Here is a 22,689-nt window from a genome sequence, read left to right as displayed (position 1 = left end):
CAGTTCCCGGCCTCGGCTCTGATGTGGGGGAGGTTTCTTCTTACCTGTATGTGGCTGTGATGTTTCGCACTTGTGCAGGTGATCCCCTCATAGCACAGTTCCCGGCCTCGGCTCTGATGTGGGGGCGGTTTCTTCTTACCTGTATGTGGCTGTGATGTTTCGCACTTGTGCAGGTGATCCCCTCATACTACAGTTCCCGGCCTCGGCTCTGATGTGGGGGAGGTTTCTTCTTACCCGTATGTGGCTGTGATGTTTCGCACTTGTGCAGGTGATCCCCTCATAGCACAGTTCCCGGCCTCGGCTCTGATGCGGGGGAGGTTTCTTCTTACCCGTATGTGGCTGTGATGTTTCGCACTTGTGCAGGTGATCCCCTCATAGCACAGTTCCCGGCCTCGGCTCTGATGTGGGGGAGGTTTCTTTTTACCTGTATGTGGCTGTGATGTTTCGCACTTGTGCAGGTGATCCCCTCATAGCACAGTTCCCGGCCTCGGCTCTGATGTGGGGGCGGTTTCTTCTTACCCGTATGTGGCTGTGATGTTTCACACTTGTGCAGGTGATCCCCTCATAGCACAGTTCCCGGCCTCGGCTCTGATGTGGGGGAGGTTTCATGTTACCTGTATGTGGCTGTGATGTTTCGCACTTGTGCAGGTGATCCCCTCATAGCACAGTTCCCGGCCTCGGCTCTGATGTGGGGGAGGTTTCATGTTACCCGTATGTGGCTGTGATGTTTCGCACTTGTGCAGCTGATCCCCTCATAGCACAGTTCCCGGCCTCGGCTCAGATGCGGGGGAGGTTTCTCCTTACCCGTATGTGGCTGTGATGTTTCGCACTTGTGCAGGTGATCCCCTCATAGCACAGTTCCCGGCCTCGGCTCTGATGTGGGGGAGGTTTCATGTTACCTGTATGTGGCTGTGATGTTTCGCACTTGTGCAGGTGATCCCCTCATAGCACAGTTCCCGGCCTCGGCTCTGATGTGGGGGAGGTTTCATGTTACCCGTATATGGCTGTGATGTTTCGCACTTGTGCAGGTGATCCCCTCATAGCACAGTTCCCGGCCTCGGCTCTGATGTGGGGGAGGTTTCATGTTACCTGTATGTGGCTGTGATGTTTCGCACTTGTGCAGGTGATCCCCTCATAGCACAGTTCCCGGCCTCGGCTCTGATGTGGGGGAGGTTTCATGTTACCTGTATGTGGCTGTGATGTTTCGCACTTGTGCAGGTGATCCCCTCACAGCACAGTTCTCGGCCTCGGCTCTGATGTGGGGGAGGTTTCTTCTTACCCGTATGTGGCTGTGATGTTTCGCACTTGTGCAGGTGATCCCCTCATAGCACAGTTCTCGGCCTCGGCTCTGATGTGGGGGAGGTTTCTTCTTACCCGTATGTGGCTGTGATGTTTCGCACTTGTGTAGGTGATCCCCTCATAGCACAGTTCCCGGCCTCGGCTCTGATGTGGGGGAGGTTTCTTCTTACCCGTATGTGGCTGTGATGTTTCGCACTTGTGCAGGTGATCCCCTCATACTACAGTTCCCGGCCTCGGCTCTGATGTGGGGGAGGTTTCTTCTTACCCGTATGTGGCTGTGATGTTTCGCACTTGTGCAGGTGATCCCCTCACAGCACAGTTCTCGGCCTCGGCTCTGATGTGGGGGAGGTTTCTTCTTACCCGTATGTGGCTGTGATGTTTCGCACTTGTGCAGGTGATCCCCTCATAGCACAGTTCTCGGCCTCGGCTCTGATGTGGGGGAGGTTTCTTCTTACCCGTATGTGGCTGTGATGTTTCGCACTTGTGCAGGTGATCCCCTCATAGCACAGTTCCCGGCCTCGGCTCTGATGTGGGGGCGGTTTCTTCTTACCCGTATGTGGCTGTGATGTTTCGCACTTGTGCAGGTGATCCCCTCATAGCACAGTTCCCGGCCTCGGCTCTGATGTGGGGGAGGTTTCATGTTACCCGTATGTGGCTGTGATGTTTCGCACTTTTGCAGGTGATCCCCTCATAGCACAGTTCCCGGCCTCGGCTCTGATGTGGGGGCGGTTTCTTCTTACCCGTATGTGGCTGTGATGTTTCGCACTTGTGCAGGTGATCCCCTCATAGCACAGTTCCCGGCCTCGGATCTGATGTGGGGGAGGTTTCATGTTACCCGTATGTGGCTGTGATGTTTCGCACTTGTGCAGGTGATCCCCTCATAGCACAGTTCCCGGCCTCGGCTCTGATGTGGGGGAGGTTTCTTCTTACCCGTATGTGGCTGTGATGTTTCGCACTTGTGCAGGTGATCTCCTCATAGCACAGTTCCCGGCCTCGGCTCTGATGTGGGGGAGGTTTCATGTTACCCGTATGTGGCTGTGATGTTTCGCACTTGTGCAGGTGATCCCCTCATAGCACAGTTCCCGGCCTCGGCTCTGATGTGGGGGAGGTTTCATGTTACCCGTATGTGGCTGTGATGTTTCGCACTTGTGCAGGTGATCCCCTCATAGCACAGTTCCCGGCCTCGGATCTGATGTGGGGGAGGTTTCATGTTACCCGTATGTGGCTGTGATGTTTCGCACTTGTGCAGGTGATCCCCTCATAGCACAGTTCCCGGCCTCGGCTCTGATGTGGGGGAGGTTTCTTCTTACCCGTATGTGGCTGTGATGTTTCGCACTTGTGCAGGTGATCCCCTCATAGCACAGTTCCCGGCCTCGGCTCTGATGTGGGGGAGGTTTCATGTTACCCGTATGTGGCTGTGATGTTTCGCACTTGTGCAGGTGATCCCCTCATAGCACAGTTCCCGGCCTCGGCTCTGATGTGGGGGAGGTTTCTTCTTACCTGTATGTGGCTGTGATGTTTCGCACTTGTGCAGGTGATCCCCTCATAGCACAGTTCTCCGTCCTCGGCTCTGATGTGGGGGAGGTTTCTTCTTACACGTATGTGGCTGTGATGTTTCGCACTTGTGCAGGTGATCCCCTCATACTACAGTTCCCGGCCTCGGCTCTGATGTGGGGGCGGTTTCTTCTTACACGTATGTGGCTGTGATGTTTCGCACTTGTGCAGGTGATCCCCTCATAGCACAGTTCTCCGTCCTCGGCTCTGATGTGGGGGAGGTTTCTTCTTACACGTATGTGGCTGTGATGTTTCGCACTTGTGCAGGTGATCCCCTCATACTACAGTTCCCGGCCTCGGCTCTGATGTGGGGGAGGTTTCATGTTACCCGTATGTGGCTGTGATGTTTCGCACTTGTGCAGGTGATCCCCTCATAGCACAGTTCCCGGCCTCGGCTCTGATGTGGGGGAGGTTTCATGTTACCCGTATGTGGCTGTGATGTTTCGCACTTGTGCAGGTGATCCCCTCATAGCACAGTTCTCCGTCCTCGGCTCTGATGTGGGGGAGGTTTCTTCTTACCCGTATGTGGCTGTGATGTTTCGCACTTGTGCAGGTGATCCCCTCATAGCACAGTTCCCGGCCTCGGTTCTGATGTGGGGGAGGTTTCTCATTACCTGTATGTGGCTGTGATGTTTCGCACTTGTGCAGGTGATCCCCTCATAGCACAGTTCCCGGCCTCGGCTCTGATGTGGGGGAGGTTTCATGTTACCCGTATGTGGCTGTGATGTTTCGGACTTGTGCAGGTGATCCCCTCATAGCACAGTTCCCGGCCTCGGCTCTGATGTGGGGGAGGTTTCTTCTTACACGTATGTGGCTGTGATGTTTCGCACTTGTGCAGGTGATCCCCTCATAGCACAGTTCCCGGCCTCGGCTCTGATGTGGGGGCGGTTTCTGTATTCGGAGGATTTGCTCATTAGGTTTCATCGTCTCTGTGTTTGCAGAACAGACTCTTTGTTTGCTCCATTTAAAGGAATTTTTCACACATGCCCTTCAATTGTGTCCACGCAGCCTCCGCTCCGCCGTCCCCGGCCACTGAGGCCTCACTGAGTCTTGTTTCACCCTTTCAGGAACAAACTGACAGATGGCGCAGAGTCCAGTGCTGTGAGACCACCCAGCCAGGAGGCCGCGAGCCGCTGCCACATGAGACCGTCCCCCACAAGTGACCAGACAGACAGAAGACAGTCGTACTGTGAGCGCAGGCAGTCTCGCTTCCTACTGAGCTGTAAGACTTCATTACTACTTGTCTGTATGTGCCGGACACGTCCATAGGGGAGTGTGACCCTGACAATGCACGAGGCGAAACATACAAGAGCTCCTCCAGAAAGAGCAAAACCTGAGTCCAGAGTATATAGAAAGTGGCAGTCACTGTGTGTACATTACTGATCCAGAGTTATGTAATGTACTGCCACTCCAGCAGCAGAATACTGAGCGCAGCTCTGGAGTATAATACAGGATCAGTAATGTCATGTACACAGTGACTGCACCAGCAGAATAGCGAGTGCAGCTCTGGAGTATAATACAGGAGGTCACTCAGGATCAGTAATGTAATGTATGTACACAGTGACTGCACCAGCAGAATAGTGAGTGCAGCTCTGGAGTATAATAAAGGAGGTGACTCAGGATCAGTAATGTAATATATGTACACAGTGACTGCACCAGCAGAATAGTGAGTGCAGCTCTGGAGTATAATAAAGGAGGTGACTCAGGATCAGTAATGTAATGTATGTACACAGTGACTGCACCAGCAGAATAGTGAGTGCAGCTCTGGAGTAATACAGGAGGTAACTCAGGATCAGTAATGTAATGTATGTACACAGTGACTGCAGCAGCAGAATAGTGAGTGCAGCTCTGGAGTAATACAGGAGGTAACTCAGGATCAGTAATGTATGTACACAGTGACTGCACCAGCAGAATAGTGAGTGCAGCTCTGGAGTATAATACAGGAGGTAACTCAGGATCAGTAATGTATGTACACAGTGACTGCACCAGCAGAATAGCGAGTGCAGCTCTGGAGTATAATACAGGAGGTGACTCAGGATCAGTAATGTAATGTATGTACACAGTGACTGTACCAGCAGAATAGTGAGTGCAGCTCTGGAGTAATACAGGAGGTAACTCAGGATCAGTAATGTATGTACACAGTGACTGCACCAGCAGAATAGTGAGTGCAGCTCTGGAGTATAATACAGGAGGTAATTCGGGATCAGTAATGTATGTACACAGTGACTGCACCAGCAGAATAGCGAGTGCAGCTCTGGAGTATAATACAGGAGGTGACTCAGGATCAGTAATGTAATGTATGTACACAGTGACTGTACCAGCAGAATAGTGAGTGCAGCTCTGGAGTAATACAGGAGGTAACTCAGGATCAGTAATGTATGTACACAGTGACTGCACCAGCAGAATAGTGAGTGCAGCTCTGGAGTATAATACAGGAGGTAATTCGGGATCAGTAATGTATGTACACAGTGACTGCACCAGCAGAATAGTGAGTGCAGCTCTGGAGTATAATACAGGAGGTGACTCAGGATCAGTAATGTAATGTATGTACACAGTGACTGCACCAGCAGAATAGTGAGTGCAGCTCTGGAGTATAATACAGGAGGTGACTCAGGATCAGTAATGTATGTATACAGTGACTGCACCAGCAGAATAGTGAGTGCAGCTCTGGAGTATAATACAGGAGGCAGTAATGGAAGTTCCCTGCAGATTGGGCAGGACTGCACACCACTGACCCCTTTGTTATTTTGCCTCTTGTGTGGTCTGGGTGTTCTCTCCTGATTAACCCTTGCTGTGTGTCTGTGTGTGGCTCTACATTAACCCCCGGCTGATGATACACCCCCTTGTGTGCTCCCCAGTAACATTGCTGGTGCTGTCTTGTCTTCAGCAATCCTGTATCAGGAGTACAGTGATGTGGCCATAAACCGAGAGCTGCAGAGGCAGAAGCGAGAGGACACCGCCGGGGAGGAAGACGACGTGTCCGCAAGTCCCAAGAGCAACCTGTCCCCCAGCAGCTCCTTCCGCTCCCAGCGCTCGTCCCGCGGCTCCACATTCTCTCTATGGCAGGATATCCCAGATGTGAGGGGCAGCGGTCTGCTCAACACCCTGACCATCCAGGAGCGGAAACTGCAAGAGGTGCGCTCTCCTGTGCTGCCCGTCATGGCGCCTGCATGTGACTACACTGATGTGACCGCACGCACAGAGCTAGGGGAGAAGCAGACGCTGCATCCAGAGGGAATCAACCCTAATCTGCTCTCACAATGTAACATGTCCTATACTCTCATCACATTCAGAGCTGCATTCTGTATTCTGCAGCACAGCACAGCACAGAGCCGGCGGTGCACCCTGAATAGCATAGCATCCTATACTGCACCGCTCTCTGCCTCTGTCTCAGGTTCTGGGTCTCTTCTCTCCATTCTCTGCCTCTGTCTCAGGTTCTGGGTCTCTTCTCTCCATTCTCTGCCTCTGTCTCAGGTTCTGGGTCTCTTCTCACCATTCGCTGCCTCTGTCTCAGGTTCTGGGTCTCTTCTCCCCATTCTCTGCCTCTGTCTCAGGTTCTGGGTCTCTTCTCACCATTCGCTGCCTCTATCTCAGGTTCTGGGTCTCTTCTCCCCATTCGCTGCCTCTGTCTCAGGTTCTGGGTCTCTTCTCACCATTCGCTGCCTCTGTCTCAGGTTCTGGGTCTCTTCTCACCATTCTCCGCCTCTGTCTCAGGTTCTGGGTCTCTTCTCTCCATTCTCTGCCTCTGTCTCAGGTTCTGGGTCTCTTCTCACCATTCTCTGCCTCTGTCTTAGGTTCTGGATCTCTTCTCTCCATTCTCTGCCTCTGTCTCAGGTTCTGGGTCTCTTCTCCCCATTCTCTGCCTCTGTCTCAGGTTCTGGGTCTCTTCTCCCCATTCTCTGCCTCTGTCTCAGGTTCTGGGTCTCTTCTCTCCATTCGCTGCCTCTGTCTCAGGTTCTGGGTCTCTTCTCCCCATTCTCTGCCTCTGTCTCAGGTTCTGGGTCTCTTCTCCCCATTCTCCGCCTCTGTCTCAGGTTCTGGGTCTCTTCTCTCCATTCGCTGCCTCTGTCTCAGGTTCTGGGTCTCTTCTCTCCATTCTCTGCCTCTGTCTCAGGTTCTGGGTCTCTTCTCCCCATTCGCTGCCTCTGTCTCAGGTTCTGGGTCTCTTCTCTCCATTCGCTGCCTCTGTCTCAGGTTCTGGGTCTCTTCTCCCCATTCGCTGCCTCTGTCTCAGGTTCTGGGTCTCTTCTCTCCATTAGCTGCCTCTGTCTCAGGTTCTGGGTCTCTTCTCCCCATTCTCTGCCTCTGGCTCAGGTTCTGGGTCTCTTCTCACCATTCTCTGACTCTGTCTCAGGTTCTGGGTCTCTTCTCCCCATTCTCTGCCTCTGTCTCAGGTTCTGGGTCTCTTCTCCCCATTCGCTGCCTCTGTCTCAGGTTCTGGGTCTCTTCTCTCCATTAGCTGCCTCTGTCTCAGGTTCTGGGTCTCTTCTCCCCATTCTCTGCCTCTCTCAGGTTCTGGGTCTCTTCTCTCCATTCGCTGCCTCTGTCTCAGGTTCTGGGTCTCTTCTCTCCATTCTCTGCCTCTGTCTCAGGTTCTGGGTCTCTTCTCACCATTCTCTGCCTCTGGCTCAGGTTCTGGGTCTCTTCTCCCCATTCTCCGCCTCTGTCTCAGGTTCTGGGTCTCTTCTCACCATTCGCTGCCTCTGTCTCAGGTTCTGGGTCTCTTCTCTCCATTCGCTGCCTCTGTCTCAGGTTCTGGGTCTCTTCTCTCCATTCTCTGCCTCTGTCTCAGGTTCTGGGTCTCTTCTCACCATTCGCTGCCTCTTGTCTCAGGTTCTGGGTCTCTTCTCTCCATTCTCCGCCTCTGTCTCAGGTTCTGGGTCTCTTCTCCCCATTCGCTGCCTCTGTCTCAGGTTCTGGGTCTCTTCTCACCATTCTCTGCCTCTGTCTCAGGTTCTGGGTCTCTTCTCACCATTCTTTGCCTCTGTCTCAGGTTCTGGGTCTCTTCTCCCCATTCTCTGCCTCTGTCTCAGGTTCTGGGTCTCTTCTCTCCATTCTCTGCCTCTGTCTCAGGTTCTGGGTCTCTTCTCTCCATTCTCTGCCTCTGTCTCAGGTTCTGGGTCTCTTCTCTCCATTCTCTGCCTCTGTCTCAGGTTCTGGGTCTCTTCTCACCATTCGCTGCCTCTGTCTCAGGTTCTGGGTCTCTTCTCTCCATTCTCTGCCTCTGTCTCAGGTTCTGGGTCTCTTCTCTCCATTCTCTGCCTCTGTCTCAGGTTCTGGGTCTCTTCTCCCCATTCTCTGCCTCTGTCTCAGGTTCTGGGTCTCTTCTCTCCATTCTCTGCCTCTGTCTCAGGTTCTGGGTCTCTTCTCACCATTCGCTGCCTCTGTCTCAGGTTCTGGGTCTCTTCTCACCATTCGCTGCCTCTGTCTCAGGTTCTGGGTCTCTTCTCCCCATTCGCTGCCTCTGTCTCAGGTTCTGGGTCTCTTCTCTCCATTCGCTGCCTCTTGTCTCAGGTTCTGGGTCTCTTCTCTCCATTCTCTGCCTCTGTCTCAGGTTCTGGGTCTCTTCTCTCCATTCTCTGCCTCTGTCTCAGGTTCTGGGTCTCTTCTCTCCATTCTCTGCCTCTGTCTCAGGTTCTGGGTCTCTTCTCACCATTCGCTGCCTCTGTCTCAGGTTCTGGGTCTCTTCTCTCCATTCTCTGCCTCTGTCTCAGGTTCTGGGTCTCTTCTCCCCATTCTCTGCCTCTGTCTCAGGTTCTGGGTCTCTTCTCTCCATTCGCTGCCTCTGTCTCAGGTTCTGGGTCTCTTCTCTCCATTCTCTGCCTCTGTCTCAGGTTCTGGGTCTCTTCTCACCATTCGCTGCCTCTGTCTCAGGTTCTGGGTCTCTTCTCCCCATTCGCTGCCTCTGTCTCAGGTTCTGGGTCTCTTCTCCCCATTCGCTGCCTCTGTCTCAGGTTCTGGGTCTCTTCTCTCCATTCGCTGCCTCTTGTCTCAGGTTCTGGGTCTCTTCTCTCCATTCTCTGCCTCTGTCTCAGGTTCTGGGTCTCTTCTCACCATTCTCTGCCTCTGTCTCAGGTTCTGGGTCTCTTCTCACCATTCGCTGCCTCTGTCTCAGGTTCTGGATCTCTTCTCTCAATTCTCCGCCTCTGTCTCAGGTTCTGGGTCTCTTCTCCCCATTCTCTGCCTCTGTCTCAGGTTCTGGGTCTCTTCTCTCCATTCGCTGCCTCTTGTCTCAGGTTCTGGGTCTCTTCTCTCCATTCTCTGCCTCTGTCTCAGGTTCTGGGTCTCTTCTCTCCATTCTCTGCCTCTGTCTCAGGTTCTGGGTCTCTTCTCACCATTCGCTGCCTCTGTCTCAGGTTCTGGGTCTCTTCTCTCCATTCGCTGCCTCTATCTCAGGTTCTGGGTCTCTTCTCTCCATTCTCTGCCTCTGTCTCAGGTTCTGGGTCTCTTCTCCTCATTCTCTGCCTCTGTCTCAGGTTCTGGGTCTCTTCTCCCCATTCTCTGCCTCTGTCTCAGGTTCTGGATCTCTTCTCACCATTCGCTGCCTCTGTCTCAGGTTCTGGGTCTCTTCTCACCACTCTCCGCCTCTGTCTCAGGTTCTGGGTCTCTTCTCACCATTCGCTGCCTCTGTCTCAGGTTCTGGATCTCTTCTCACCATTCTCCGCCTCTGTCTCAGGTTCTGGGTCTCTTCTCACCATTCGCTGCCTCTGTCTCAGGTTCTGGATCTCTTCTCTCCATTCTCCGCCTCTGTCTCAGGTTCTGGGTCTCTTCTCCCCATTCTCTGCCTCTGTGTCAGGTTCTGGGTCTCTTCTCCCCATTCGCTGCCTCTGTCTCAGGTTCTGGGTCTCTTCTCACCATTCTCCGCCTCTGTCTCAGGTTCTGGGTCTCTTCTCTCCATTCTCCGCCTCTGTCTCAGGTTCTGGGTCTCTTCTCTCCATTCTCTGCCTCTGTCTCAGGTTCTGGGTCTCTTCTCCCCATTCTCTGCCTCTGTCTCAGGTTCTGGGTCTCTTCTCACCATTCGCTGCCTCTGTCTCAGGTTCTGGGTCTCTTCTCTCCATTCTCTGCCTCTGTCTCAGGTTCTGGGTCTCTTCTCCCCATTCTCTGCCTCTGTCTCAGGTTCTGGGTCTCTTCTCTCCATTCTCTGCCTCTGTCTCAGGTTCTGGGTCTCTTCTCACCATTCGCTGCCTCTGTCTCAGGTTCTGGGTCTCTTCTCCCCATTCGCTGCCTCTGTCTCAGGTTCTGGGTCTCTTCTCCCCATTCGCTGCCTCTGTCTCAGGTTCTGGGTCTCTTCTCTCCATTCGCTGCCTCTTGTCTCAGGTTCTGGGTCTCTTCTCTCCATTCTCTGCCTCTGTCTCAGGTTCTGGGTCTCTTCTCACCATTCTCTGCCTCTGTCTCAGGTTCTGGGTCTCTTCTCACCATTCGCTGCCTCTGTCTCAGGTTCTGGATCTCTTCTCTCCATTCTCCGCCTCTGTCTCAGGTTCTGGGTCTCTTCTCCCCATTCTCTGCCTCTGTCTCAGGTTCTGGGTCTCTTCTCTCCATTCGCTGCCTCTTGTCTCAGGTTCTGGGTCTCTTCTCTCCATTCTCTGCCTCTGTCTCAGGTTCTGGGTCTCTTCTCACCATTCGCTGCCTCTGTCTCAGGTTCTGGGTCTCTTCTCTCCATTCGCTGCCTCTATCTCAGGTTCTGGGTCTCTTCTCTCCATTCTCTGCCTCTGTCTCAGGTTCTGGGTCTCTTCTCCCCATTCTCTGCCTCTGTCTCAGGTTCTGGGTCTCTTCTCCCCATTCTCTGCCTCTGTCTCAGGTTCTGGATCTCTTCTCACCATTCGCTGCCTCTGTCTCAGGTTCTGGGTCTCTTCTCACCACTCTCCGCCTCTGTCTCAGGTTCTGGGTCTCTTCTCACCATTCGCTGCCTCTGTCTCAGGTTCTGGATCTCTTCTCACCATTCTCCGCCTCTGTCTCAGGTTCTGGGTCTCTTCTCACCATTCGCTGCCTCTGTCTCAGGTTCTGGATCTCTTCTCTCCATTCTCCGCCTCTGTCTCAGGTTCTGGGTCTCTTCTCCCCATTCTCTGCCTCTGTGTCAGGTTCTGGGTCTCTTCTCCCCATTCGCTGCCTCTGTCTCAGGTTCTGGGTCTCTTCTCACCATTCTCCGCCTCTGTCTCAGGTTCTGGGTCTCTTCTCTCCATTCTCCGCCTCTGTCTCAGGTTCTGGGTCTCTTCTCTCCATTCTCTGCCTCTGTCTCAGGTTCTGGGTCTCTTCTCCCCATTCTCCGCCTCTGTCTCAGGTTCTGGGTCTCTTCTCCCCATTCTCCGCCTCTGTCTCAGGTTCTGGGTCTCTTCTCTCCATTCTCTGCCTCTGTCTCAGGTTCTGGGTCTCTTCTCCCCATTCTCTGCCTCTGTCTCAGGTTCTGGGTCTCTTCTCCCCATTCTCTGCCTCTGTCTCAGGTTCTGGATCTCTTCTCACCATTCGCTGCCTCTGTCTCAGGTTCTGGATCTCTTCTCTCCATTCTCCGCCTCTGTCTCAGGTTCTGGGTCTCTTCTCTCCATTCGCTGCCTCTGTCTCAGGTTCTGGGTCTCTTCTCTCCATTCGCTGCCTCTGTCTCAGGTTCTGGGTCTCTTCTCTCCATTAGCTGCCTCTGTCTCAGGTTCTGGGTCTCTTCTCACCATTCGCTGCCTCTGTCTCAGGTTCTGGGTCTCTTCTCTCCATTCGCTGCCTCTGTCTCAGGTTCTGGGTCTCTTCTCCCCATTCTCTGCCTCTGTCTCAGGTTCTGGGTCTCTTCTCCCCATTCTCTGCCTCTGTCTCAGGTTCTGGGTCTCTTCTCTCCATTCGCTGCCTCTGTCTCAGATTCTGGGTCTCTTCTCTCCATTCTCCGCCTCTGTCTCAGGTTCTGGGTCTCTTCTCACCATTCGCTGTTTCTGTCTCAGGTTCTGGGTCTCTTCTCTCCATTCTCTGCCTCTGTCTCAGGTTCTGGGTCTCTTCTCCCCATTCGCTGCCTCTGTCTCAGGTTCTGGATCTCTTCTCTCCATTCTCTGCCTCTGTCTCAGGTTCTGGGTCTCTTCTCCCCATTCGCTGCCTCTTGTCTCAGGTTCTGGGTCTCTTCTCCCCATTCGCTGCCTCTTGTCTCACGTTCTGGGTCTCTTCTCACCATTCGCTGCCTCTGTCTCAGGTTCTGGGTCTCTTCTCCCCATTCGCTGCCTCTGTCTCAGGTTCTGGGTCTCTTCTCCCCATTCGCTGCCTCTGTCTCAGGTTCTGGGTCTCTTCTCTCCATTCGCTGCCTCTGTCTCAGGTTCTGGGTCTCTTCTCTCCATTCTCTGCCTCTGTCTCAGGTTCTGGGTCTCTTCTCCCCATTCTCCGCCTCTGTCTCAGGTTCTGGGTCTCTTCTCTCCATTCTCTGCCTCTGTCTCAGGTTCTGGGTCTCTTCTCCCCATTCTCCGCCTCTGTCTCAGGTTCTGGGTCTCTTCTCCCCATTCTCCGCCTCTGTCTCAGGTTCTGGGTCTCTTCTCTCCATTCGCTGCCTCTGTCTCAGGTTCTGGGTCTCTTCTCCCCATTCTCTGCCTCTGTGTCAGGTTCTGGGTCTCTTCTCCCCATTCGCTGCCTCTGTCTCAGGTTCTGGGTCTCTTCTCACCATTCTCCGCCTCTGTCTCAGGTTCTGGGTCTCTTCTCTCCATTCTCCGCCTCTGTCTCAGGTTCTGGGTCTCTTCTCTCCATTCTCTGCCTCTGTCTCAGGTTCTGGGTCTCTTCTCCCCATTCTCTGCCTCTGTCTCAGGTTCTGGGTCTCTTCTCACCATTCGCTGCCTCTGTCTCAGGTTCTGGGTCTCTTCTCTCCATTCTCTGCCTCTGTCTCAGGTTCTGGGTCTCTTCTCCCCATTCTCTGCCTCTGTCTCAGGTTCTGGGTCTCTTCTCTCCATTCTCTGCCTCTGTCTCAGGTTCTGGGTCTCTTCTCACCATTCGCTGCCTCTGTCTCAGGTTCTGGGTCTCTTCTCCCCATTCGCTGCCTCTGTCTCAGGTTCTGGGTCTCTTCTCCCCATTCGCTGCCTCTGTCTCAGGTTCTGGGTCTCTTCTCTCCATTCGCTGCCTCTTGTCTCAGGTTCTGGGTCTCTTCTCTCCATTCGCTGCCTCTTGTCTCAGGTTCTGGGTCTCTTCTCTCCATTCGCTGCCTCTTGTCTCAGGTTCTGGGTCTCTTCTCCCCATTCGCTGCCTCTGTCTCAGGTTCTGGGTCTCTTCTCTCCATTCGCTGCCTCTTGTCTCAGGTTCTGGGTCTCTTCTCTCCATTGTCTGCCTCTGTCTCAGGTTCTGGGTCTCTTCTCTCCATTCGCTGCCTCTGTCTCAGGTTCTGGGTCTCTTCTCACCATTCTCTGCCTCTGTCTCAGGTTCTGGGTCTCTTCTCACCATTCGCCGCCTCTGTCTCAGGTTCTGGATCTCTTCTCTCCATTCTCCGCCTCTGTCTCAGGTTCTGGGTCTCTTCTCCCCATTCTCTGCCTCTGTCTCAGGTTCTGGGTCTCTTCTCTCCATTCGCTGCCTCTTGTCTCAGGTTCTGGGTCTCTTCTCTCCATTCTCTGCCTCTGTCTCAGGTTCTGGGTCTCTTCTCACCATTCGCTGCCTCTGTCTCAGGTTCTGGGTCTCTTCTCTCCATTCGCTGCCTCTATCTCAGGTTCTGGGTCTCTTCATTCTCTGCCTCTGTCTCAGGTTCTGGGTCTCTTCTCCCCATTCTCTGCCTCTGTCTCAGGTTCTGGGTCTCTTCTCCCCATTCTCTGCCTCTGTCTCAGGTTCTGGATCTCTTCTCACCATTCGCTGCCTCTGTCTCAGGTTCTGGGTCTCTTCTCACCACTCTCCGCCTCTGTCTCAGGTTCTGGGTCTCTTCTCACCATTCGCTGCCTCTGTCTCAGGTTCTGGATCTCTTCTCACCATTCTCCGCCTCTGTCTCAGGTTCTGGGTCTCTTCTCACCATTCGCTGCCTCTGTCTCAGGTTCTGGATCTCTTCTCTCCATTCTCCGCCTCTGTCTCAGGTTCTGGGTCTCTTCTCCCCATTCTCTGCCTCTGTGTCAGGTTCTGGGTCTCTTCTCCCCATTCGCTGCCTCTGTCTCAGGTTCTGGGTCTCTTCTCACCATTCTCCGCCTCTGTCTCAGGTTCTGGGTCTCTTCTCTCCATTCTCCGCCTCTGTCTCAGGTTCTGGGTCTCTTCTCTCCATTCTCTGCCTCTGTCTCAGGTTCTGGGTCTCTTCTCCCCATTCTCCGCCTCTGTCTCAGGTTCTGGGTCTCTTCTCCCCATTCTCCGCCTCTGTCTCAGGTTCTGGGTCTCTTCTCTCCATTCTCTGCCTCTGTCTCAGGTTCTGGGTCTCTTCTCTCCATTCTCTGCCTCTGTCTCAGGTTCTGGGTCTCTTCTCTCCATTCTCTGCCTCTGTCTCAGGTTCTGGGTCTCTTCTCTCCATTCTCTGCCTCTGTCTCAGGTTCTGGGTCTCTTCTCACCATTCGCTGCCTCTGTCTCAGGTTCTGGATCTCTTCTCTCCATTCTCCGCCTCTGTCTCAGGTTCTGGGTCTCTTCTCCCCATTCTCTGCCTCTGTGTCAGGTTCTGGGTCTCTTCTCCCCATTCGCTGCCTCTGTCTCAGGTTCTGGGTCTCTTCTCACCATTCTCCGCCTCTGTCTCAGGTTCTGGGTCTCTTCTCTCCATTCTCCGCCTCTGTCTCAGGTTCTGGGTCTCTTCTCTCCATTCTCTGCCTCTGTCTCAGGTTCTGGGTCTCTTCTCCCCATTCTCCGCCTCTGTCTCAGGTTCTGGGTCTCTTCTCCCCATTCTCCGCCTCTGTCTCAGGTTCTGGGTCTCTTCTCCCCATTCTCCGCCTCTGTCTCAGGTTCTGGGTCTCTTCTCTCCATTCTCTGCCTCTGTCTCAGGTTCTGGGTCTCTTCTCTCCATTCTCTGCCTCTGTCTCAGGTTCTGGGTCTCTTCTCTCCATTCTCTGCCTCTGTCTCAGGTTCTGGGTCTCTTCTCCCCATTCTCTGCCTCTGTCTCAGGTTCTGGGTCTCTTCTCCCCATTCGCTGCCTCTGTCTCAGGTTCTGGATCTCTTCTCACCATTCGCTGCCTCTGTCTCAGGTTCTGGATCTCTTCTCTCCATTCTCCGCCTCTGTCTCAGGTTCTGGGTCTCTTCTCTCCATTCGCTGCCTCTGTCTCAGGTTCTGGGTCTCTTCTCTCCATTCGCTGCCTCTGTCTCAGGTTCTGGGTCTCTTCTCTCCATTAGCTGCCTCTGTCTCAGGTTCTGGGTCTCTTCTCACCATTCGCTGCCTCTGTCTCAGGTTCTGGGTCTCTTCTCTCCATTCGCTGCCTCTGTCTCAGGTTCTGGGTCTCTTCTCCCCATTCTCTGCCTCTGTCTCAGGTTCTGGGTCTCTTCTCCCCATTCTCTGCCTCTGTCTCAGGTTCTGGGTCTCTTCTCTCCATTCGCTGCCTCTGTCTCAGGTTCTGGGTCTCTTTTCTCCATTCTCCGCCCCTGTCTCAGGTTCTGGGTCTCTTCTCTCCATTCGCTGCCTCTGTCTCAGATTCTGGGTCTCTTCTCTCCATTCTCCGCCTCTGTCTCAGGTTCTGGGTCTCTTCTCACCATTCGCTGTTTCTGTCTCAGGTTCTGGGTCTCTTCTCTCCATTCTCTGCCTCTGTCTCAGGTTCTGGGTCTCTTCTCCCCATTCGCTGCCTCTGTCTCAGGTTCTGGATCTCTTCTCTCCATTCTCTGCCTCTGTCTCAGGTTCTGGGTCTCTTCTCCCCATTCGCTGCCTCTTGTCTCAGGTTCTGGGTCTCTTCTCCCCATTCGCTGCCTCTTGTCTCAGGTTCTGGGTCTCTTCTCACCATTCGCTGCCTCTGTCTCAGGTTCTGGGTCTCTTCTCCCCATTCGCTGCCTCTGTCTCAGGTTCTGGGTCTCTTCTCCCCATTCGCTGCCTCTGTCTCAGGTTCTGGGTCTCTTCTCTCCATTCGCTGCCTCTGTCTCAGGTTCTGGGTCTCTTCTCTGCATTCTCCGCCTCTGTCTCAGGTTCTGGGTCTCTTCTCTCCATTCTCCGCCTCTGTCTCAGGTTCTGGGTCTCTTCTCTCCATTCTCTGCCTCTGTCTCAGGTTCTGGATCTCTTCTCTCCATTCTCTGCCTCTGTCTCAGGTTCTGGGTCTCTTCTCTCCATTCTCTGCCTCTGTCTCAGGTTCTGGGTCTCTTCTCCCCATTCTCCGCCTCTGTCTCAGGTTCTGGGTCTCTTCTCTCCATTCGCTGCCTCTGTCTCAGGTTCTGGGTCTCTTCTCTCCATTCTCCGCCTCTGTCTCAGGTTCTGGGTCTCTTCTCTCCATTCGCTGCCTCTGTCTCAGGTTCTGGGTTTCTTCTCCCCATTCTCTGCCTCTGTCTCAGGTTCTGGGTCTCTTCTCCCCATTCTCTGCCTCTGTCTCAGGTTCTGGGTCTCTTCTCCCCATTCTCTGCCTCTGTCTCAGGTTTTGGGTCTCTTCTCCCCATTCTCTGCCTCTGTCTCAGGTTCTGGGTCTCTTCTCCCCATTCGCTGCCTCTGTCTCAGGTTCTGGGTCTCTTCTCCCCATTCTCTGCCTCTGTCTCAGGTTCTGGGTCTCTTCTCACCATTCTCCGCCTCTGTCTCAGGTTCTGGGTCTCTTCTCCCCATTCTCTGCCTCTGTCTCAGGTTCTGGGTCTTTTCTCCCCATTCGCTGCCTCTGTCTCAGGTTCTGGGTCTCTTCTCTCCATTCTCTGCCTCTGTCTCAGGTTCTGGGTCTCTTCTCCCCATTCTCCGCCTCTGTCTCAGGTTCTGGGTCTCTTTTCTCCATTCTCTGCCTCTGTCTCAGGTTCTGGGTCTCTTCTCCCCATTCGCTGCCTCTTGTCTCAGGTTCTGGGTCTCTTCTCACCATTCTCCGCCTCTGTCTCAGGTTCTGGGTCTCTTCTCCCCATTCTCTGCCTCTGTCTCAGGTTCTGGGTCTCTTCTCACCATTCTCTGCCTCTGTCTCAGGTTCTGGGTCTCTTCTCTCCATTCGCTGCCTCTGTCTCAGGTTCTGGGTCTCTTCTCACCATTCGCTGCCTCTGTCTCAGGTTCTGGGTCTCTTCTCCCCATTCTCTCCATTCTCTGTCTCAGGTTCTGGGTCTCTTCTCCCCATTCGCTGCCTCTGTCTCAGGTTCTGGGTCTCTTCTCCCCATTCTCCGCCTCTGTCTCAGGTTCTGGGTCTCTTCTCTCCATTCGCTGCCTCTGTCTCAGGTTCTGGGTCTCTTCTCTCCATTCTCCGCCTCTGTCTCAGGTTCTGGGTCTCTTCTCTCCATTCGCTGCCTCTGTCTCAGGTTCTGGGTCTCTTCTCCCCATTCTCTGCCTCTGTCTCAGGTTCTGGGTCTCTTCTCCCCATTCGCTGCCTCTGTCTCAGGTTCTGGGTCTCTTCTCTCCATTCGCTGCCTCTGTCTCAGGTTCTGGGTCTCTTCTCCCCATTCTCTCCATTCTCTGTCTCAGGTTCTGGGTCTCTTCTCCCCATTCGCTGCCTCTGTCTCAGGTTCTGGGTCTCTTTTCTCCATTCTCTGCCTCTGTCTCAGGTTCTGGATCTCTTCTCTCCATTCGCTGCCTCTTGTCTCAGGTTCTGGATCTCTTCTCTCCATTCGCTGCCTCTTGTCTCAGGTTCTGGGTCTCTTCTCCCCATTCGCTGCCTCTGTCTCAGGTTCTGGGTCTCTTCTCTCCATTCGCTGCCTCTGTCTCAGGTTCTGGGCCTCTTCTCACCATTCTCTGCCTCTGTCTCAGGTTCTGGGTCTCTTCTCACCATTCGCTGCCTCTGTCTCAGGTTCTGGGTCTCTTCTCTCCATTCGCTGCCTCTGTCTCAGGTTCTGGGTCTCTTCTCTCCATTCTCTGCCTCTGTCTCAGGTTCTGGGTCTCTTCTCACCATTCTCCGCCTCTGTCTCAGGTTCTGGGTCTCTTCTCTCCATTCTCCGCCTCTGTCTCAGTTTTTGGGTCTCTTCTCCCCATTCTCCGCCTCTGTCTCAGGTTCTGGATCTCTTCTCTCCATTCGCTGCCTCTGTCTCAGGTTCTGGGTCTCTTCTCTCCATTCTCCGCCTCTGTCTCAGGTTCTGGGTCTCTTCTCCCCATTCTCCGCCTCTGTCTCAGGTTCTGGGTCTCTTCTCCCCATTCTCCGCCTCTGTCTCAGGTTCTGGGTCTCTTCTCACCATTCGCTGCCTCTGTCTCAGGTTCTGGGTCTCTTCTCCCCATTCGCTGCCTCTGTCTCAGGTTCTGGGTCTCTTCTCCCCATTCTCTGCCTTTGTCTCAGGTTCTGGGTCTCTTCTCCCCATTCTCTGCCTCTGTCTCAGGTTCTGGGTCTCTTCTCACCATTCGCTGCCTCTGTCTCAGGTTCTGGGTCTCTTCTCCCCATTCGCTGCCTCTGTCTCAGGTTCTGGGTCTCGTCTCTCCATTCGCTGCCTCTGTCTCAGGTTCTGGGTCTCTTCTCCCCATTCGCTGCCTCTGTCTCAGGTTCTGGGCCTCTTCTCACCATTCGCTGCCTCTGTCTCAGGTTCTGGGTCTCTTCTCCCCATTCTCTGCCTCTGTCTCAGGTTCTGGGTCTCTTCTCACCATTCTCTGCCTCTGTCTCAGGTTCTGGGTCTCTTCTCCCCATTCTCCGCCTCTGTCTCAGGTTCTGGGTCTCTTCTCTCCATTCTCTGCCTCTGTCTCAGGTTCTGGGTCTCTTCTCACCATTCTCCGCCTCTGTCTCAGGTTCTGGGTCTCTTCTCTCCATTCTCTGCCTCTGTCTCAGGTTCTGGGTCTCTTCTCTCCATTCGCTGCCTCTGTCTCAGGTTCTGGGTCTCTTCTCACCATTCGCTGCCTCTGTCTCAGGTTCTGGGTCTCTTCTCTCCATTCTCTGCCTCTGTCTCAGGTTCTGGGTCTCTTCTCCCCATTCTCTGCCTCTGTCTCAGGTTCTGGGTCTCTTCTCTCCATTCGCTGCCTGTCTCAGGTTCTGGGTCTCTTCTCTCCATTCGCTGCCTCTGTCTCAGGTTCTGGGTCTCTTCTCTCCATTCGCTGCCTCTGTCTCAGGTTCTGGGTCTCTTCTCCCCATTCTCCGCCTCTGTCTCAGGTTCTGGGTCTCTTCTCCCCATTCGCTGCCTCTGTCTCAGGTTCTGGGTCACTTCTCTCCATTCGCTGCCTCTGTCTCAGGTTCTGGGTCTCTTCTCACCATTCGCTGCCTCTGTCTCAGGTTCTGGGTCTCTTCTCTCCATTCGCTGCCTCTGTCTCAGGTTCTGGGTCTCTTCTCACCATTCTCTGCCTCTGTCTCAGGTTCTGGGTCTCTTCTCCCCATTCGCTGCCTCTGTCTCAGGTTCTGGGTCTCTTCTCTCCATTCGCTGCCTCTGTCTCAGGTTCTGGGTCTCTTCTCCCCATTCGCTGCCTCTGTCTCAGGTTCTGGGTCTCTTCTCTCCATTCGCTGCCTGTCTCAGGTTCTGGGTCTCTTCTCCCCATTCGCTGCCTCTGTCTCAGGTTCTGGGTCTCTTCTCACCATTCGCTGCCTCTGTCTCAGGTTCTGGGTCTCTTCTCCCCATTCGCTGCCTCTGTCTCAGGTTCTGGGTCTCTTCTCCCCATTCTCTGCCTCTGTCTCAGGTTCTGGGTCTCTTCTCTCCATTCTCTGCCTCTGTCTCAGGTTCTGGGTCTCTTTTCTCCATTCTCTGCCTCTGTCTCAGGTTCTGGGTCTCTTCTCTCCATTCGCTGCCTCTGTCTCAGGTTCTGGGTCTCTTCTCCCCATTCGCTGCCTCTGTCTCAGGTTCTGGGTCTCTTCTCCCCATTCGCTGCCTCTGTCTCAGGTTCTGGGTCTCTTCTCTCCATTCGCTGCCTCTGTCTCAGGTTCTGGGTCTCTTCTCACCATTCGCTGCCTCTGTCTCAGGTTCTGGGTCTCTTCTCCCCATTCTCCGCCTCTGTCTCAGGTTCTGGGTCTCTTCTCCCCATTCGCTGCCTCTGTCTCAGGTTCTGGGTCTCTTCTCCCCATTCTCTGCCTCTGTCTCAGGTTCTGGGTCTCTTCTCCCCATTCTCTGCCTCTGTCTCAGGTTCTGGGTCTCTTCTCCCCATTCGCTGCCTCTGTCTCAGGTTCTGGGTCTCTTCTCCCCATTCGCTGTTTCTGTCTCAGGTTCTGGGTCTCTTCTCCCCATTCTCTGCCTCTGTCTCAGGTTCTGGGTCTCTTCTCTCCATTCTCTGCCTCTGTCTCAGGTTCTGGGTCTCTTCTCTCCATTAGCTGCCTCTGTCTCAGGTTCTGGGTCTCTTCTCCCCATTCGCTGCCTCTGTCTCAGGTTCTGGGTCTCTTCTCTCCATTCGCTGCCTCTGTCTCAGGTTCTGGGTCTCTTCTCCTCATTCGCTGCCTCTGTCTCAGGTTCTGGGTCTCTTCTCCCCATTCGCTGCCTCTGTCTCAGGTTCTGGGTCTCTTCTCACCATTCGCTGCCTCTGTCTCAGGTTCTGGGTCTCTTCTCTCCATTCTCTGCCTCTGTCTCAGGTTCTGGGTCTCTTCTCTCCATTCTCCGCCTCTGTCTCAGGTTCTGGGTCTCTTCTCACCATTCTCTGCCTCTGTCTCAGGTTCTGGGTCTCTTCTCCCCATTCTCTGCCTCTGTCTCAGGTTCTGGGTCTCTTCTCCCCATTCTCTGCCTCTGTCTCAGGTTCTGGGTCTCTTCTCCCCATTCGCTGCCTCTGTCCCAGGTTCTGGGTCTCTTCTCTCCATTCGCTGCCTCTGTCTCAGGTTCTGGGTCTCTTCTCCCCATTCGCTGCCTCTGTCTCAGGTTCTGGGTCTCTTCTCTCCATTCTCCGCCTCTGTCTCAGGTTCTGGGTCTCTTCTCCCCATTCGCTGCCTCTGTCTCAGGTTCTGGGTCTCTTCTCTTCATTCGCTGCCTCTGTCTCAGGTTCTGGGTCTCTTCTCCCCATTCGCTGCCTCTGTCTCAGGTTCTGGGTCTCTTCTCTCCATTCGCTGCCTCTGTCTCAGGTTCTGGGTCTCTTCTCTCCATTCTCTGCCTCTGTCTCAGGTTCTGGGTCTCTTCTCCCCATTCTCTGCCTCTGTCTCAGGTTCTGGGTCTCTTCTCCCCATTCGCTGCCTTTGTCTCAGGTTCTGGGTCTATTCTCACCATTCTCCGCCTCTGTCTCAGGTTCTGGGCCTTTTCTCTCCATTCTCCGCCTCTGTCTCAGGTTCTGGGTCTCTTCTCCCCATTCTCCGCCTCTGTCTCAGGTTCTGGGTCTCTTCTCTCCATTCTCTGCCTCTGTCTCAGGTTCTGGGTCTCTTCTCCCCATTCTCCGCCTCTGTCTCAGGTTCTGGGTCTCTTCTCTCCATTCTCTGCCTCTGTCTCAGGTTCTGGGCCTCTTCTCTCCATTCTCCGCCTCTGTCTCAGGTTCTGGGTCTCTTCTCCCCATTCTCCGCCTCTGTCTCAGGTTCTGGGTCTCTTCTCCCCATTCTCCGCCTCTGTCTCAGGTTCTGGGTCTCTTCTCTCCATTCTCTGCCTCTGTCTCAGGTTCTGGGTCTCTTCTCCCCATTCGCTGCCTCTGTCTCAGGTTCTGGGTCTCTTCTCTCCATTCGCTGCCTCTGTCTCAGGTTCTGGGTCTCTTCTCTCCATTCTCTGCCTCTGTCTCAGGTTCTGGGTCTCTTCTCACCATTCTCCGCCTCTGTCTCAGGTTCTGGGTCTCTTCTCCCCATTCTCTGCCTCTGTCTCAGGTTCTGGGTCTCTTCTCCCCATTCTCTGCCTCTCTCAGGTTCTGGGTCTCATCTCCCCATTCGCTGCTTCTGTCTCAGGTTCTGGGTCTCTTCTCCCCATTCGCTGCCTCTGTCTCAGGTTCTGGGTCTCTTCTCACCATTCGCTGCCTCTGTCTCAGGTTCTGGGTCTCTTCTCTCCATTCGCTGTTTCTGTCTCAGGTTCTGGGTCTCTTCTCCCCATTCTCTGCCTCTGTCTCAGGTTCTGGGTCTCTTCTCTCCATTCGCTGTTTCTGTCTCAGGTTCTGGGTCTCTTCTCTCCATTCGCTGTTTCTGTCTCAGGTTCTGGGTCTCTTCTCCCCATTCTCTGCCTCTCTCAGGTTCTGGGTCTCTTCTCCCCATTCGCTGCCTCTGTCTTAGGTTCTGGGTCTCTTCTCACCATTCTCCGCCTCTGTCTCAGGTTCTGGGTCTATTCTCACCATTCTCCGCCTCTGTCTCAGGTTCTGGGTCTCTTCTCTCCATTCTCTGCCTCTGTCTCAGGTTCTGGGTCTCTTCTCTCCATTCTCTGCCTCTGTCTCAGGTTCTTGATCTCTTCTCACCATTCTCCGCCTCTGTCTCAGGTTCTGGGTCTATTCTCACCATTCTCCACCTCTGTCTCAGGTTCTGGGTCTCTTCTCTCCATTGTCCGCCTCTGTCTCAGGTTCTGGGTCTCTTCTCCCCATTCTCTGCCTCTGTCTCAGGTTCTGGGTCTCTTCTCACCATTTTCTGCCTCTGTCTCAGGTTCTGGGTTTCTTCTCCCCATTCGCTGCCTCTGTCTCAGGTTCTGGGTCTCTTCTCACCATTCTCTGCCTCTGTCTCAGGTTCTGGGTCTCTTCTCTCCATTCTCTGCCTCTGTCTCAGGTTCTGGGTCTCTTCTCCCCATTCGCTGCCTCTTGTCTCAGGTTCTGGGTCTCTTCTCTCCATTCTCTGCCTCTGTCTCAGGTTCTGGGTCTCTTCTCCCCATTCTCTGCCTCTGTCTCAGGTTCTGGGTCTCTTCTCTCCATTCTCCGCCTCTGTCTCAGGTTCTGAGTCTCTTCTCTACATTCTCTGCCTCTGTCTCAGGTTCTGGGTCTCTTCTCCCCATTCTCTGCCTCTGTCTCAGGTTCTGGGTCTCTTCTCCCCATTCGCTGCCTCTGTCTCAGGTTCTGGGTCTCTTCTCTCCATTCGCTGCCTC

The 22,689-nt window shown here is 54.0% G+C and overlaps 1 protein-coding gene across 3 annotated transcripts in view; it reads left to right on the top strand.

Annotated features, from left to right (window-relative positions):
• ARHGEF19 (Rho guanine nucleotide exchange factor 19) overlaps window positions 1-22,689 on the top strand; it is a 138,864-nt gene that overhangs the window by 84,461 nt on the left and 31,714 nt on the right. For all 3 annotated transcript variants that reach the window (XM_075329299.1, XM_075329300.1, XM_075329298.1), the window contains 2 exons: window positions 3,921-4,075; window positions 5,741-5,988. In XM_075329299.1, the coding sequence (XP_075185414.1) occupies window positions 3,921-4,075; window positions 5,741-5,988 (403 nt within the window). The remainder of the gene's footprint in view (window positions 1-3,920; window positions 4,076-5,740; window positions 5,989-22,689) is intronic.

The sequence above is a fragment of the Anomaloglossus baeobatrachus genome, chromosome 11 (genome assembly GCF_048569485.1).
Source record: "Anomaloglossus baeobatrachus isolate aAnoBae1 chromosome 11, aAnoBae1.hap1, whole genome shotgun sequence".
NCBI classification, from domain to species: domain Eukaryota; kingdom Metazoa; phylum Chordata; class Amphibia; order Anura; family Aromobatidae; genus Anomaloglossus; species Anomaloglossus baeobatrachus.
The sequence above is the reverse complement of the archived record's forward strand: the minus strand, read 5'-3'. Positions and strand labels throughout refer to the sequence as shown.